Genomic DNA, 17,409 nt, shown 5'->3' on the forward strand with positions numbered 1-17,409 from the left:
ATTATAAACATGTCTGTCCATTCGACTCTGAAGAGTTGGTGCAAAAAGCCTTTGCCCAATGCTTGCTCTATGTTGCCTAAAATTTGCAAGCCAAGCTTTTTGTTGCGAATGTTGAAGCCTTTCATGGATATCTAAATGTGAATTTGGAGAACACAATTTGTAGATTTGTAGATTTTGACACACTACGGCAATAGTCAATACTATCAAATGAATGCATACAAATTCCGCTTGAACTTGTGTATCATAATATTTTACAATGACGGGCTAACCTTGGTGTGAACCGCCATAAAAAAAGGGGAAACCCATGTCCTTGAACCCGTCATTAAATTTTTCGCCATGAGTCGTACACGTGGGTCAATGGTCATTTGTAATGCTCGTTCCTCATTTGGAATCGAGAGGTCTTTGGTTGGCATTCCTAATTGAAGTCGCGCGAATGTATTGAATTTGATCTCTAACCCCGACGCAAACTCATCAACGTGAAGTCAGACCCAGTTTGTGGGGCACTCATTACTCACCAACACATGTTGGCTTTGATCAGCAACGTTAAATATTCATCCTCCTTTGATCTCTCGTTCTCGTTTGGAATGGAGATTGAAGCGTGAATTCATTCGTCATTTCCAGCACTTCCAACTTTCATCGATTTGACCGCTTCTTCATGGTCAGAAACGGCGAAAAGGTTTCATAATCGGACTTAATTGTTCTTGATTGGCAGACCATGATGGTGGCAAAGTGTACATAGGATATTGGATTCTAGGATTGTAGGAACGTCCCATTCCAACCGTTGAGTTGGCCGAAAGGTTAGTCAGTGGAAAAGTCAGGGATAGGTACGACGTAATGTTTTAGGATAATTTCTTCCTTACCTTTTGTCTGCTTCATGCACGATGATGTCCTTCTTGGCGTCTTGATTTGTCTCAGAGCCTTTGAGTCGAGACAAGAGGCCTCGTTTTTTTGGCTCAGACATTTTCACTCACGACTTGCGAACGAGAGCTGAGAGAACCCCAAGACAGTTTACTCTCTCCGCACCTGACACACCCTGTTTCAACTTAACTCATTATTTCTTACACTCACTCACACACGGACTTACTCGAACAAAACGAAGGGAATCAAACACAGTTTGTGATGAATCGACAATAAGGGCCCCTTGGAAACTTTGCAAATTGTTCAGAGATTGAATTACAATCCTGGCAATGAATCAACACACCTGGTGGCACGCGTACTCTATGTCACTAGATAATAGAGGTGGCTAAGAATCATGAGGGTAGCCGCATGGCCAATCAGCCTTTATCCTTGCTTTCAGACCAATGCGAATCCAGGTCACATGCACACCGACAAATTAGGTCCTCGTCGTTCTTCGCTCGTGGTTCGTTGGAATCGTCGTTCTCCATGCAACTCAAAACACACCACTCGTGGAGCACTGTTGGAGAAGATGCCTGATGATCCCTCGACAGAGGACTCCAAGAGGCAACTAACTGGTGATGGTGATCATGATGAAGTTCGTCATGGTGAGGGTGCTTGAAAAATGCCGGTAGAATGAAATGCGCGCGGACTCTTTGCCTTTACGAATGCCTGCACATCTTGTAGTGGAATGGATTGAGGAAGGAATTAGGAATCCAAGCTTCTAGTATAAGAAGATATTCTCTTGTGATGGTTATATTCGTGGCTTTATGTTTATCTATAATGAGGGTTTTGCAATTATTTTTAAGTTCGTAGTTGGCTTTGGAAGCCTTTTATTCAAATTCTTGAGTACTATATTGGTTTTAGGTTCAAGTCTTAATACGGGTTTACAACCTTTACAAGTTTAGTGGTTCATTGAGCGACAAATGTGGTTCAAAATGATTTCGTTGGTTCTCTATCAGCTTCAAATTTGGTACTTATCGTCCAAAATATTTGGTATTGTAACGATTTTTGTGGAGAATTTCTTCTCTATAAATCTCACTTGTTTCGCTTAGAGGCCCCAAAACATAGAAGTGCAATTCCCTTTCAGTCAAATATTCGTTTCGCCCTTGGAACCTCGATTCACTAACGCAGGATGTATCAGGAAGTAAGTGGTCAAGTCAAGCAATCTCGTTTGGCATTACCAAAAGCCAAGACATTCACATGGCATTCCTTTTGTCCAGCCCCAAGCAAGTTGTCCTTGCTGGCCCTAGAACGAAGATCCCCCTCTTTCCAAGTAGAAGGAGGAGGAGTGCCACATAAGAAACCCATGATGTGCTGCTCTCTCTCTCTGCACTTGCTCGCTACCTACCGTGTGAACACTGCATAGGAGTCGAGAATAAATGCTGGATAGGGTCTATTCGGATGGATGGATGGATAGCAAGGAAGACGGACCGATAGAAACGGCGAGACAATGCTTGGAATAAAGAACATTGCAACAGGTCCGTCCGTAGCCTACCTTTCCCCACGGCCATGGAAGAAGCAGAAAGACCTCGTTGCCCCGTTGAAGAAGATCGTAACGTACGCACTGCTCAACGATTAATGAGTACATGGTCTGGGGCTTATTATGCACAGGAGCACCGCAGAATGCACGTAGGGAAAGAAACTGTGAAAAGAGCCAGACATTGTCAGGTAGGTGTTGTATCAAAAATGCCATCCATTCGCTCTGGAACAACACGGTTATGACGAGTAGCTTTGAAGCCCTTCTTGAGTTCACCCAACAAGTTCTTTTTGAATAAAGGCGAAGTAAATTGTGGATGATACGGTGGAAATTCGATCCGAAATTCTTGTAGAGGGACGAGGGAATCGAACTTGCCACAGAAACGTGCTTGGAGGTGTTATTTCTCTAATCCCCGGGTTTCCAGACCCGAAAGAATTAACGACACCTGACGGTTTTTCCCCAAGTCCCTCGATGTACGAAATGTAACTACAGTACAACTCCTACTTAGTCAAGTGGTTGCTTCAATCCATAACGCGATTGCATAGCTGGGGATTATGAAGTGGGCTAATGAGCCCCAAATTTGACGCTTTCCTACTTTTGGGGAGTTTCTCTTGCACGTCAAATTGGGACGAATTCAAGTCATCTATTCCATTCTTAGCTGGAAATCAAGAGTCCTCGATTTTGATAACCGCTGACAGTTCCCTTGGAGTGTCGGATTGACCTCGTTTAAGCGCTATAAGATGTATGTTCCAAGGGTTAAATGTCGCGACCCAAGAGGCGCAGTACACCAGTGTTTCCTTTTAATTGCATGCCTGGATTGGAACATTGGAACACTCACGAGAGTGACACAAAGAGAAAGAGAGCGACACAGAGAGAGAGAGAGAACAGGCCAGCCTGAAAGCGGGGGAGGAGGGCACACGCCAATCATGCAGTGCATTGAACATTTCGCATGCACAGATGGGACCATGAGACCATCCTTGTCAAAGGGGTAAATTTTAAACATGAATCCTGGTCAATACATGAGGTCAAAGGAAAATTGCTCGATCGTTCCCTGGCTGGTTTGGTTCGCGAAGTGTGGTCGGCTCATTGACAAGATATCTTGGGATCCCTGATGTCCTCCAGGCCCTACCTCAAGCCGTGCAAAGGTGCAGCAACCTGCTGGTAAATGTCAAGACGGAGCAAGGATGAGATGAGGCTTGTTCCATTGGGTTCCGAGGCAAAGTCAGCCAAATAAGGGGGAGAGACAGAGAGAGAGAGTGCTCATGGAAAGGCCTGGGTTGAAGGCCGTTCATCGAAAAAGCCAGGAGGCGCTCAGAATTGGCTGTTTCTCTCTCTCCCTTTCTCGGTTCTTGTGGCTTGAAGGCTGCAAGGTTGGAGAGTAGAACGGTTGGAACAGCGGAACCACAAGAGTAGAGAGAGTGCCGTTACTGTTGGTCCTTCTCTGTTATTTGTTTCACTCCTGTACTTTGTCAGCGTTGAGAGAGAAAGGTGACGGAGGCGTTACGCCTCCACCAAAAAATCGGATCCTTCTTCTTTCTTTCTCTCTCTTTCCTCGGCTATGTGTGCGAGTGTTGCTTGAGTTTGAGTGTGTCAGGACTTACAAGCCAGTAGGAGATTTTGTCTCGGTGGTTTGAATTAGTGAGTATTACTCACAGCAAGAATCGCGGCGACTTGCAGTTGATGGCAGTCAGCACCATGAAGTGGCGTTTCAAACACATTTTGCACCTGATTCCCAACCATTGTGCTCAATTTCAATATTAATGTCTCAATCTTGGGCCGCACTACTCCAAGCCTCGGGCGATAATGCATCAGAACTACACGAGCACAGAGTCCTTGACATCCGTGTTCAGCCAGGCTCTGTCCATCATCTCCAGGGACTCCAATCCAAGGCTTGATCAAAGGACCTCGTCTTGGGATAGTGAGGCTCCTTCATGGTCTTCGAGGTCGAGACAGCCCAGTCCCGGCATTCAAAAGACAAGAAAATTGTCCCAGGACGAGGAGGATTACATCCGGAAAGAACGTGATGCTCGATCACTTGCCATTGAGAAAGCCTACGTGCATGACGTGTATGAGCAGATCTCCCAGCACATCTCAGACTCACGATACCGAGCATGGCCCCGAGTTAAGCAATTCCTTCAGGAGCTCGAACCCGGATCTCTTGTTTGCGATGTTGGTGAGTCGATTGCAACAAACGTGATGTACTTTTCCAAATACTGAGATTTGTTTTGAGTAAAGAAGCAAGCAATAGAGATGGCTCTGGTCATATGAAAGATAGCGAGGATGAATGCTAAAGTTCAGAGTTCCGGAAAGAACTGATGCTCTTCTTTTCTTGAAAAGGATGTGGAAGTGGAAAATATCTGAATGTCAACCCCTTGGTGTTCAACATTGGTTCTGACCGTTGCCAAGCGTTGGCCAACATCGCGCGTGAAAAGGATCATGAGGTGGGAGCAGAAACTTATTTGCTTGTTTGACTTGGGCTTCCAAATAAAAAACTCATCGTATTGATTTCCCATGTAGATTGTTCATTGTGATAATCTGGCACTTCCATTCCGAGATGAGACTTTGGATGCTGTTCTGTCTGTGGCGGTTATCCATCACATTGCCACAGTAGAAAGACGGGTCAGGGCCCTCCGAGAATTGGCTAGAGTCCTAAGAGTGGGTGGGCGGGTCATGATTAGTGTTTGGGCCATGGAACAGCGTCATCGAAAGGTTTGGAACTTCTCTTCAAGTTAAAAAAAAAGTGATGAGATGTGACACATTTCTCACTTGCCCGTTTCAGTTTGAGAGCCAAGACGTGCTCATTCCTTGGCATCGACCAGCACCTTCTTCCACTGGCCATGCCCAAATTTCTTCCCAAACTAGTTCCACGCCTCAATCCCAATTCGATTCTTCCACACACCTGAATCTTCCTCATGGACATGGACAGTATTCCACCACTACCACTGCCTCGGAAGATGATGTAAATCACTATCATGCATACACGCAGACATCCGACAGCAGTAGTGTGGCAGACCAAAAGAGTGCTATGATTGGGCCGAGGTAGATTGGAAACTTCATATTTGGCTAAAAATTGGGTTTTGATACCTTAAACATGATTTTTTATTGGCACAGGAATCAATTTCGGAGACGAGGTCGAGGTCGAAACCGAGGTCGGTCTATAGATCCAGATGGAGACTTTCCGCCTTATCAGAGCAGCTCGGACTTGTCTTCCCCGAATGAAACTTGTTACAGTTTTGTTCGAAGGGCCATGCAGGTAAGCACTGAGTTTCCACTTGGTAAAGATGTCGGTCAATTTGAGGTTTTTTCAGAAGCTTTCTAACCAAAAGAAGCAAATTCGCGGGACTCACGATCTCATGGAAAACAATTCTGCTCAATTAGCCCGTTTCCCTTGGTTCAGCTTATCGGGCTTGGAGCAACTGGCCACAATGCGAGGAACTTACTTACCTGATGACCAAAGATTTGGTGAAGAGGTGCACCGTGACGGACTCTCGCGAGATGACAGTGGGGAGTCCGGTGAAAGCGTCGGTGATGTTCCCATAGAGTTACGACACTTAGAAGGGGATTTTTATGACGCTGATAACCAGGAGGTCTTCAACGCTCTCCAAGATGATGATTCAACTTCCCTCTTGTTTAACCGTGGTGACCTGACATCCAATTTGATGTCGTTTTTGGGAGGCTTGCAAAGCAAATCTCGAAGCCTTGATGATATCAAGGATCCTTCAAGCAAAAAGCAAGCTAAACCGAAGCTAGTCAAAATTGGACGGGCAAACACCTACGAAGACAAGTCTACACTCACCCGTCAGGACACACCTAATGAGTTGTTGATGGCTTATGAGCCCCCAAATAATGAGGATGGAGAAGATGAATTTGGCCTCGACGGTGACCTTGATGATGGAGTTGGCATTCCTGATGACTTACAACACCACGCACTTTTCAAAGATTGTAAGTCGTCCACCAGGAGTGTATCATTGAAATCTTTCGATATGTCATTGAAATCTGCTGGATCTTTGTCCAGTCTATCCTCCGGCAAATCCATGAAGAGTAATTTCAGTATCCAATCTGACTCGGGCCTGGTGCCTCATAAACCATTGGGAATATCGTCTAGCCATCCAACAATAACAAACACAACTGTGATCTCCAATGGCTCAATGGTGAAAGTGTTGGAAACAAAGAACACACCTTCTCAAGCAGCAGCAAAGAAATTACTTGGAGCCCGGAACTGGGAAAGTGACTCCAATTTAAGCAAGACTCATGCTCATGCTTTGAGTGGTGCCAGTAGAAGATCCAGGGCCAGAACGATTAGTGAACATCATGATCGAGGATCCAGAGGGCTGCATCAGTTCCCTTTGGGAGAAAAAGAAAAGTCAAAAGCAATGTTGAGTGTTGAAAGCAAGCTCATGAAAGCCATAAAAGAAGTCAATGAAAGTGATATTAGTGAGACATCTACCCCATTAAGTAGCCCTTTACCACAATCTCTAGAGAAGGCTTCTTCTCCCAAAGACTCCAACGCAAGCATGAAGGATGTTGACAAGCCAAAGGACTTTCTCCACTTGGAAAAGAGGCCATCTCGCCCACAACTTGTGAAGCAAAAACAGAGTTTCCATTTCCCCGACCAAGATGAAGCCGAGGGATTGGAACCCAATCCAACTGTTGTCATAAGTAATACAGAGGGTGATTCAGTGCCGTGTAATGTGTTTGGGCCTCAAAGTGAGGTCGAGGACAAGTCTTACCTGAAAGGTACTGACTTGCCATCGCCCAGTTTGTCCAAAAGAGCCTCGTCCTTGGGCTCAGAAGAGCTGCGAGAACGAATCGGAGTGAAAAAACAAGCTTCTCTTAACGATGAACTGTTATCCAGGGAGAGATATCAAGCCAATGTAGAAATGCGGAGGCGGATTCAAAAGCAGCATTCATTACCAAGTGAACCAGGTCTTCAGCGGCAGAAGAGCCTTAAGGATAGTTTCTTGACAGTTCTGTCCAAAGCCACTCAACTGGAAAGCTTGAGGTCAAGTTGGTCCATGATGAAGTCTGGGGCCAATCATTCGGAAATGGGTGCCCACGATCGTAAACCAGACACCATTACGGAGGAGCCCGAGGTTCTTGCCGATGAAGAATTGGCCACCTCAAAAGATCCTAGGCCTCAAACTGGGGTTGATGAACAAGCCGGAGTACAAACACAAACATTCACGTCATCGATTGGGCGGATTTGGCAGATTTGGACAAGGAGTGGAGTGGAAGAAGGCTCGTTTACCCACAAAAGAGGGGTGACCATCCAGCCCATAAATGTTGGTGGAAAAGAACTTCAAGGCATTGATGGAGCGACAAGAAGAAGTATTTTCCAAAGGCGACGAGGAGGATCCTCTCCCATTAGCCCTAAACATTACGAGGCTTTAACCAAGGAAAATGTGGACAATATCTCACCCACCTTGAGGCGGTGCTGTATGGACTGCCCTGGAGGCGAGATCTTAGTGATGGAACGAGAGCGGAAACTTTCTAAAGGTGAGGCCTCAGATTCATCTTCAAAAGATGGAAGCATACAAAGCGATACATCGCTCGATTCGGAAGACAGCCTTGTGTCTGTGATATTTGTTCCTCATCCCGAGAACTCTAAAGGCTCTGTACAAGGCGAAGGCGAATTTGGCGAGATAGTCTTGAAGAAACAACGCTCAACGTCGAACTCCTCAGAGTCTTCGGATTCCATGCCCTCCGTTGGATCTGGACGAGTAAGCCCTCTCTCTCCCAGCAATAGACTTGGCTCTCCAGTGAAAGCCAATGGAAAGTCTTGCAAGGGCAATGTGACCAAAATGGAAATCATCCGTCAAGGAGCTGGATCGTTTGACGGGTCCACAGGCAAAATGTTTGGTAGAGCCTTTAAAGAAGAAGGAAGTAATGATACGATATTCTTTGTGTCAGGAGGGCCCTTAGACGTGATTGTTGAACGGCATCCCGAGATTGAAGCTGATTTAACCGAGGATGAGCCGAAAATCGAAAACCCAAAGGAATGTGAGCCAACTCCAATACCTGAGGAAACAAAAGCCACACCAAAAGCTGAGGAGATCTTAAGCACTACTGAAGAATCACTCCCTCAACCTGATACCTGCAAAAACTTGCCTTCCACGCCCAGACTGAAAAGTGCCCCCAAAAGCTTCGAATTGGAAGATATCCCGGACGAAAGCCCTATTCGCTGCAATCCAGGCCGACTGGCCATGAACCCTCCACAGAGACCACTATTTCACTTTAACCCTCCACGAAGATCCCCAAGACGTAGACGGCCTCGCTTTGACTATCCAATCGTTCGTCACCACCCACTATTTGCCAAGCAGGCCAAATCGGGAGAGAGGTCCAATTTCTCTTCTCTTCTCTTGGGAGAGAATGTTCGAATAATTCGGGGATCATTATGTGACGGCTCTAGCTCTCCAACGAGTGATGACCTTTCATCAAGTACAGACTCTTCCAACTCATCATCCGGTAGACCTGCAATAAAAATACGCAGCTTCGATATCTACAACCCTGAGACTGACGATCTTGACTCCGATATCTCTGACAGTGAATCCTCTTCCTCTCAAGACTCAAACGAGAGTGTTGTGTCCGTTGTCACTGAGGAGACCTTGAAAACTAGGCAATACGAATTGAGATCCAAATCCGTTGACGAGAAACCTCTTGTTTCTTTGGAGCCCCCCACTGTGATTATTACCGAGGTAGAAACCATTCCATTTAGTGATGGATCCGATTCAGAGTTAGAAAAAGTCCCTTCCTTAATGTCGGAAGTGGCAGAACCCAGCTCAGAGGCTCAAGAGGAACTCTCGATCGAGGTTGTGAATGACGAACCCCAAGATACGTTTGTAAAAAAAGCAGAGGATCGAAGAAGAATTCTCGAGGCTCTGTTCCAAGAAAACGAGTCAGTTCTTATACACATAACAAGCAGCGCCATGTGGAAATTAGGCAAAACCCAGCCACCAGAAGACAGCAATAAAATTTCGTCTCCCCCGCAAAGCCCAACTCTTCCCACGAATGTCATCGATTCATGTGACAAAGAAACGTTATCTTCAGAAACTAAAGATTCAACCATGGTTGAGGACGAAAGCCCCGACCGCTCAGCTTCAGTATCCCCTCATAGATCGGATAATACCACCCCCAAGGTTGTCCTTTCCCCGCTAAAGCCCATTCTAATCCCACCTCCTCAGGCTCAACCTCGAAGAAAGTTGGATAAAGCCAGAAGTGTCAGTCCTTCAACGTTACACCGTCAAGATCGGCAAGTGATTGTTCGACAATCCTCGGTTCCGAGCCGTTTTGATGAGATCTATGTGAAACCCACGACCGAACTGGAAATCAAGACGAAAAAGACGCTCATGGCAAAGGCTCCGGCCAAGGAGGAACAATCTGGGGACAGGAAAATAACCCTGGCTCATTTGGAAGTCTCTCCTACTGCTTCATCGGATGGAGTCAACCAAACTGGCTCGAGAGAATCTCTCTCTGGAAGCGTGGACAGCTTATCATACGAAAAGAAAAGTAAAAGCCCCTCACCTAGTAGGTCTGAAGCGAGTCATTTGAGTACAGGAAGTGACATTGGCACTTCCTCATCTCCTGAAGGTAAAAAACCGGACCATTTTAATCAGCCCTCAGTGGCCAATCGCGCTATTTCCAAGTCGAGTTTGAGTCGTCAAGGATCCAAAGATCAGGACGACCTCAGTCAGAGTTCTAATGGGAGTACTAGACATTCAACCCGTCTCTCTGGTCCCAGTCCATCCACTGGAGCAATCGCCAAAAGACGGAAGCACCCTCTAGAGAAATCTGTCTCACTAATGTCAGATGACTATGATCCAGGATTGCCAAGCTTGGAGGATCTCGTCCTGACTCAAAGCTTGATCCCCCAAGAACCCCCCTTAAGTGGCTTCAGTGAATTGGGAGAACCCGAGTTTTTTGTCAACAAACTTAGTGAGCTTGATCCTCGTTTCGACAAGAGCAGTGGACCAGCTAGTGGCGTCCAAAGCGACAATGAGAGTATTTGCGGGTTCCCTTACCGACGTTTGGAACGAAAGCGACCCGGCCGTGAAGATTCCATGGAGTCAAGTTCCACATCAGCCAAATCATCCATTCAGTATAGCGATTCTAGCTCTCTTCTTTCTCACCGCTTTTCCACGATCTCAATCTCCAGCAACGTGTCAAGTGAGGTGTCGTTTGGCAATACTTCAGTTGTGTCTGGCAGTTCTTGTTATTTGGCGTCAATGTCGTCCGCTGATTACGACGATCGACCAGTTTTGGCCTCGAGCTTCTCACTTTCAGAGGCCGACGAGAATGAGTATCTTAGTCAGCTTCCAGAGGAAGGTGAACCCGAGGACAACCCTGGCTCGACTCTCCCGGGTGGAATGGCATCCAAAACACCGCAAGAAAAAAGTCGCATGAAGGCTTTGTTCCGTCGAAACGCTGGCAATGGTAGCACTACAGGGGTGAAGAAGCCCATGAAAATTACTAATGAGTTAAGCGACGAAGAGGCCAAAATCAAAACGGCCGAGCGTCTTCCCCGCAGCCGCATTGGAACCGAAACCAGTATTGAAACCAGTATTGAAAATCCCACGTGTGTCGCTCAAAGCTCGTTCGAGGAGGAGCTGTTCCGAGGCTTGAACCGAGATGGCGAGGATGGCCGACCAGACATGAAAACCCAGCGAGATTCCATGAGCACCGCCAGTTCCCAAGATTCCCTCCATACCAACGATGGTGGCTCCCTTACTCATCATCGTTACTACCATGTGTTCAGAGAAGGCGAGCTGGATTATTTGATCAACAAGTATGTTCAAAACCTGCATATCATTAGCTCATATTACGACCATGCCAATTGGTGTATCGTGGCTGAGAAAGTCAATGTTTGGACCATTTGAATAGCCCGGATATTAAATCTTAAAGAGTCAACAAAGAGGGCTTCTAAAGCACATTCGTAGAAGCTTGCGAATAAAATTGGATTTGCTTTACCCCAGTTCCGATTCAATGGGTCTCCTTGGTCTCATGAACCATCGCGAACTCTGTCGCCCAAACAGCAACAAGATTCGATTTTCATAGAGAGAAACAAGCAAACTGAAGCACTTGATAATCTCATTTTTCGCTTTTCGCACCTTTGAAGCCCTTACTAAGGACAACTAATTGACAACATCGTAGTCTTATTTGGCCCTCGGGCTGGTAATCTTGATCCGTATTCTGTATTCCTGCTTATTCTTTTCCATACCAATTGATAATTTAGTCGTATTAGATTTTGTGTTGCGCTCTACATATTGATATTTGTTAATTTCATCAAATAGTGATAATAATCCAACCCGTTTGCTACTCTTTGGATCTACCTAGTGCAACAATTTATTTAAGCGCTTTCTAAAAATTGCAAAAAAAAGATTCGTTGGACTTGAGTAAATTGAATCGGAAACAACGCATATCCAACCTCTGATACGGATCCTCCTCGTTTATGCTAAAGTGTTCTTAATTGTTGTTCGTATCTTACTTCACCCATTTTGGAGCGGCCTTATTTCACCAGAAACTGATGTCATTCTCTTGTCTCCAACAATATCTTCACCTTATCTCCTATCAAAAGTCATGAAATCGATATGTACGAAAACGGCATCAAATGTATCGCTTTCTCTCTCTATGATTCTATGATCTATATAAACGAGCCCATCGATCCCACCCAAACTAATATTGGAACAATCATGGCGACTGCGAGCCTCAAATTAAGGTTTGCAAAGTTTGTCTCAAATTCAAAGGAAAACACAATTCCTTTTACTATTTGAGGATTCAATGTCCTTCCTCCCCCTACCATCTCAATGTGAACGAAATGTCAAAAGGATGCTTTTGGAACAAACACTACTTGGAATCTTATAATAAAGTCCTGATCTCTAACCTGAAACATCGGACCTGGTCGAATAATAGACAGTACAAAGCAGCACAGCCAATCTCTTGGAAAGTTTCTGATTATTTCATGTGTGATGGTTGAGCTCGTGTACTCTTAATATAATAAAATTATTTCCCAGTCTTGGTTTCAGAGCACTTCCAGCAGAGACAGATGTAGTCTAGGAATCTCATCACGTAGAGACTCGCTCAATTTTTAACGAAAAGGGAGTTTCTCTTTCTGTTGTTTCTTATAACAAAGCCGTTATCATGACCCGAGGATGGCGATGATGATTAAATCATTGATACGTAGATAATGGGGACAATTTTCTTTCTTTTGTGAAGCACTCCAAGATCGGAATAGGGCCTATTCAGATTTTTTGCTTTTGTCCGTGATCTTGAACAAATGTAAGCGCATGTGATTGCAAATTTCCATGCAAATGGCCGAACTGTAAAAGTAGAGATCCACCGAGATAAAGATCTGAAATTATATTGATGTCAAAAAAAATCGGCCAATTCGTGGACTTGCATCCATAAGAGACTTACCAAGCCCAAGGTAAGAAGATATGTCTCAGGAATTTTGGCCGACATTTTGCGGTTGGCGAAGAACACCAATGGAACCAGGAACGATAGATCGTAAGGGTTCCAAATCTCACTTTTGGACATGTGCGCAACCTAGAGAACAACGGTACTTGCCAATAAAAACGACGAGCAAGCAATCATGACCTTCTCTGATTTGTCTTACAATCAGTTTGTTGGTGACTTTTGTAGCCATGAGACCAAATAGGATCACGAAGATAATAGGATTGTTCTCAAAGATATCCTCAACGGAATACTTGGCCACGTAGAGGCCAGAGAGAAGCACAGCTCCAATGTGAATCACCGGAGCAATGATTGACGTCCCCTGAAATGGTTTCAATACCAATCAGACATCGTCTTCAACACACATTCAAGCCCTCTTGGTCGTTGACTTACCGCCACGGTGGATCCATTTCGGCCCACCCCTCCGTCACTAATCTTATTTAGAATGCCCAAGAAAGCGATACATCCCATGGTAAAGGCAAACATGGAAGGCAAGTAGCGGAACGACACACCAATCACCGAGATGTCCCAGATCTGGGGCCCAAATATGGCCGTGATGAACATCATGGCCATCACCGACATCTGGCCCTCGGTCACGTCAAACTTGCCGAAACGCATGGTTCCTGTCACGTAGGTCTGCCAATGAGCACTATAGAAGAGGAACGAGGCCAGAAAGCATTGTAGCATCAGTGAGTACGGGTAATGGCCCAAGCTCACGACACAACTACTTGCAATGGACACAAAAACTGAAAGGTAAATGGGTCTCAGGAATATAGAGGATTTCATCTTGGAGTCAGAAGGTTCAAATCACCTGTGCTGACACTATCACATCCGTGATCAAACAGTTCTCCCATGGGCGATATCGTGTTCGTTCGTCGAGCCTGCTTTCCATCGATGGCATCCAAAGTCTGATAAATGAACAGGCCAAATCCACACAATAAGGCCGCCCATCTTGGACACTACAATCGCAAAATGATAGACCTCATCGGGCAATGGAGCTCAACTCATTTTTATATTTACGACTTGCTAGGCTGGCATTATGTCGTTGTTAAAAAGTAATCAACTATGTGTCGACAGATCGAATTACTGGATCCAAATCAAGGAATCATGACCTACTAACATTCCCGCAATCCTTACTTTTTTCTCACTAAATAGTAAGCAAATAAGCGAAGAGATAGGAGGGCCCAAAGCCGCACTAGTTATAGACCTTGGCACAAACCCATTGAAAATACAAACATTCATCCTACATATCCCATACTAAATCATAATAAACGTCAAAAACAACATGGTCTAATCAGTGGATATGGACGTGTGTGTCTTACTGGTTCTTTGGCTGTTGGACAGAAGTACATGAGAATTAGTGACGTGAGGATATTGACGATCAAACCGATCATGGTGATCGCATTGGGAGCCACCCACATCGGAGTCCATTGTATGACCGTGTTCCACCTAAAAATCAGTCAAGAGGACAATTGCGTAATGGACAACAGCTGTCAAGATTCCAAAAGCAAATAAATCTTCCAACGTGTCGTCGTCGTCGTCGTCGTCGTCTCCGGTGACGTCGTTCTTGTCCCAAGACAAAAGGGTACATCATATCTTAGACATTAACCTACCACTTCTGCATGAAAGCATCCATGATGGACTCGTTGGTGCAATTGTATTTGTGCCCATCCAATCTTTTGAGCTGACTGGGCGTCATGATGGGCGTTTGGGCATAGTAGTTCAACATGATGGAGGATGAGAATCGATCCCACACCAAAGGGCAACCAACTCCAGCCGAAAGGTTGTTACAGTTCCTGTGCACTGTCTGTATTGATGGAGGCGGTTTTGCGAGTTCCGATGGAGTTTGGCTAGCTAGCAGATCCACTAGCTACATACACGGATTGATATTGGATGGAGAGAGCCTAGGCGGATGAAACAACACTCACTCACTCACTGTTTCTCTTGTCTGCATAGAGCGGACGATCGATGAGGCAGAGGATCACAAACGAAACGTTCCGAGACTCGGTCGTCGTCTTCGTCGCAGTCGCTCATGGACGGGCTCGCAGATTAGGGCGCAGGTGGAGACGTTCACAAAACCATACACATACATTGAAACCGAGAAACGTGGCCAGGAAGGTACGTGTGCTTTTCGCCCAAAAGATTGCAAGTGATATTTTCCGAGTATTTGTGCCATGTGGTCTGGTATCAAGACGGTTCTCCTCTTGAGGATGATTTTCCTTGGAAAAGGTCGGGACAAGGAATCAACCAGCTCCGTTGAAAATTTTGACTCGTGTTTGATCTACCTAGGGACCCTGGATTCAGAGACGCGCGAGGATTGACAAGTGGCTCCACTTCGAAAATGTAAACGATCAGTAGAACTAAAAAAATTCAAAACAGATTTTGAACTGAATGCGCTGTATAAGAAAGAGTTCTATTATGACAAGGATCATTGAATATTTTCTTCAAGGACACTGCCAAATTTTACTGGAAGACAAGCTGATGCATGGATATGGCATTTTAGATCATTACTACAATTTTGTTACTTTCTAAATCCTTTCTGAACCCATTTTTTTCATAAGATTAGATTGCTATAATATTTCAAAACTTGACCAAGTCTGACTTAAAGGAGGTCAAAAATTGTTTGAACAATTTGTCTATACTCTGACAAAAAAAGGTGTTGCTCTTATGCCGAGCAGAAATTTGAAACCCATTTCCCTACCAATGCCTTGGTTCAGCTCTTCGCAAAATTGTTCCTTGTGTGGCAAAGGAGCTGTAGTCCCATCAAATCTCCAACTGGTGTAATTGGAACAAGCAAAACTAAATCTGAGCCTGTTCCTTTTTTGCAATCCAAAGGGTGGCATTTTTTTGCATCTTACTCTGAGGATTAGCAGCCAATTTGAATTTTTGAGAAGTCTTCCTGGAAGTTGCCAAATACCAAAATGACTAGCAAACAAGTGGCAAACTTGATGTAATCTCATAAAACAAAGAGTTGATGGTCCTTTTAGTTGTGCGGAAAAAGTGCCCCTTGTTTTGTCTGGGTGCGGACAAACAAACATAAAAACGAGAGAATATGCGCTAAGTTGTCTAACTTTATAATGAGATTATTAAATGAACAATTTATTGCCCAAGTACTATGACACAATGAATAAGCCACCAACTCATCTGGGATATGTTTCAAATCCTCTATTAGTAAAATTACAAACAAGGTTGATGAAAAGTCGCTGGTATGCTACAAGTATACAATCTCTGTTTATCCCTCTGTGGATGTCAAAAGCGATTGCAACTCTACCCTTATGAGATTTGAAAAGCCTCTCAACAGTTTTGGTGGTGCATTTGTTATGGTGTATGTATAAACAAATGGTGATATAATATGGTGATTAAATATGATAGGTGGTTGAAAAAAAAGGCAATAAGTTAAGTTGTTCAGTAAACAATACCTTGTTAAAGTCACGCATCTTAGATCGCATTCTTGTGTTTCTACGTTTGTTTGTCCGAAATAAGACGCGGGAGAGGAGAATGAAAAGGTTTTTATTGGAACATGCACTTGTATGATACAAAGCATACAAGGGTCTCACACGTGCACTTTGAAATCTTTATCAGCCCGTTAAAAAGGACTACGTTTAGACTTTTAAGTTTTGCTTGGACTTTGGGAACATTCCGCGTCTGTTCGATGAGAACACNTTGATGAAAAGTTGCTGGTATGCTACAAGTATACAATCTCTGTTTATCCCTCTGTGGATGTCAAAAGCGTTTGCAACTCTAGCCTTATGAGATTTGAAAAGCCTCTCAACAGTTTTGGTGGTGCATTTATTATGGTGTATGTATAAACAAATGGTGATTGAATATGGTGATCAAATATAATAGGTGGTTGAAAAAAAAAGGCAATAAGTTGTTCAGTAAACAATACCTTGTTAAAGTCAGGCATCTTAGATCGCATTCTTGTGTTGCTACGTTTGTTTGTCCGAAATAAGACGCGGGAGAGGAGAATGAAAAGGTTTTTATTGGAACATGCACTTGTATCATACAAATCCAATACAAATACAAAACGTGCACTTTGAAATCTTTATCAGCCCGTTAAAAAGGACTAGGTTTGGACTTTTAAGTTTTGCTTGGACTTTGGGAACATTCCGCGTCTGTTCGATGAGAACACCTAAATTCGACTGAGCTGGTCATTCCTTACAGATCAGCTGATGTCAGAAACGCAAGAGAAAGTCAACTGAGTCAAGTCTAAAGTCAAACATTTGGCCGCTCTGGGTCGCCCAATCTACTCGCTTAACTTTGTCGGACAGACCCGGGATCTTCCAACCTAACCTGTCCATTCCTCCATCCACCAAGGTTGAGGCGTGGATCTTAAAAAAAGCATAACAAAGAGCACCCAAAGGCAATGGTATCCACTTATTGGGGTACACAATTTTAACGGTTGGGACGACCTGCACCCCGAGTTAGTTGTTCAAGTGCATAGATAAAGAAAATCAAATCTATCTATGATGGCTTGCCAATTAGTTAGGATAGTTAAGAGTACGTCATAAATAGCGATAGAATGTATCTGTTATCCGTATGTTCATGCAAATTACGTTTGTACTTTAAAGATGCTTCAATGTGTTGCA

General features: G+C 44.4%; 2 protein-coding genes across 2 annotated transcripts; one reads left to right on the forward strand and one right to left on the reverse strand.

The window, feature by feature from the left end:
• Window positions 1-4,026: 4,026 nt before the first annotated feature.
• On the forward strand, window positions 4,027-12,383 carry LOC131878138 (uncharacterized). Its single transcript, XM_059224037.1, has 6 exons — window positions 4,027-4,547; window positions 4,712-4,815; window positions 4,892-5,083; window positions 5,154-5,413; window positions 5,486-5,627; window positions 5,683-12,383. The coding sequence occupies exons 1-6, from the start codon at window positions 4,178-4,180 to the stop codon at window positions 11,245-11,247; spliced, it is 6,633 nt and encodes a 2,210-aa protein (XP_059080020.1). The 5' UTR covers window positions 4,027-4,177; the 3' UTR covers window positions 11,248-12,383.
• LOC131878218 (choline/ethanolaminephosphotransferase 1-like) lies at window positions 12,304-14,835 on the reverse strand. Its single transcript, XM_059224139.1, has 7 exons — window positions 14,434-14,835; window positions 14,143-14,269; window positions 13,632-13,779; window positions 13,214-13,566; window positions 12,984-13,142; window positions 12,785-12,913; window positions 12,304-12,719 (listed from the first exon to the last, which is right to left on the reverse strand). The coding sequence occupies exons 1-7, from the start codon at window positions 14,547-14,549 to the stop codon at window positions 12,606-12,608; spliced, it is 1,146 nt and encodes a 381-aa protein (XP_059080122.1). The 5' UTR covers window positions 14,550-14,835; the 3' UTR covers window positions 12,304-12,605.
• Window positions 14,836-17,409: the final 2,574 nt, after the last annotated feature.

This window comes from Tigriopus californicus, chromosome 3, assembly GCF_007210705.1.
Source record: "Tigriopus californicus strain San Diego chromosome 3, Tcal_SD_v2.1, whole genome shotgun sequence".
Lineage (NCBI taxonomy): Eukaryota > Metazoa > Arthropoda > Copepoda > Harpacticoida > Harpacticidae > Tigriopus > Tigriopus californicus.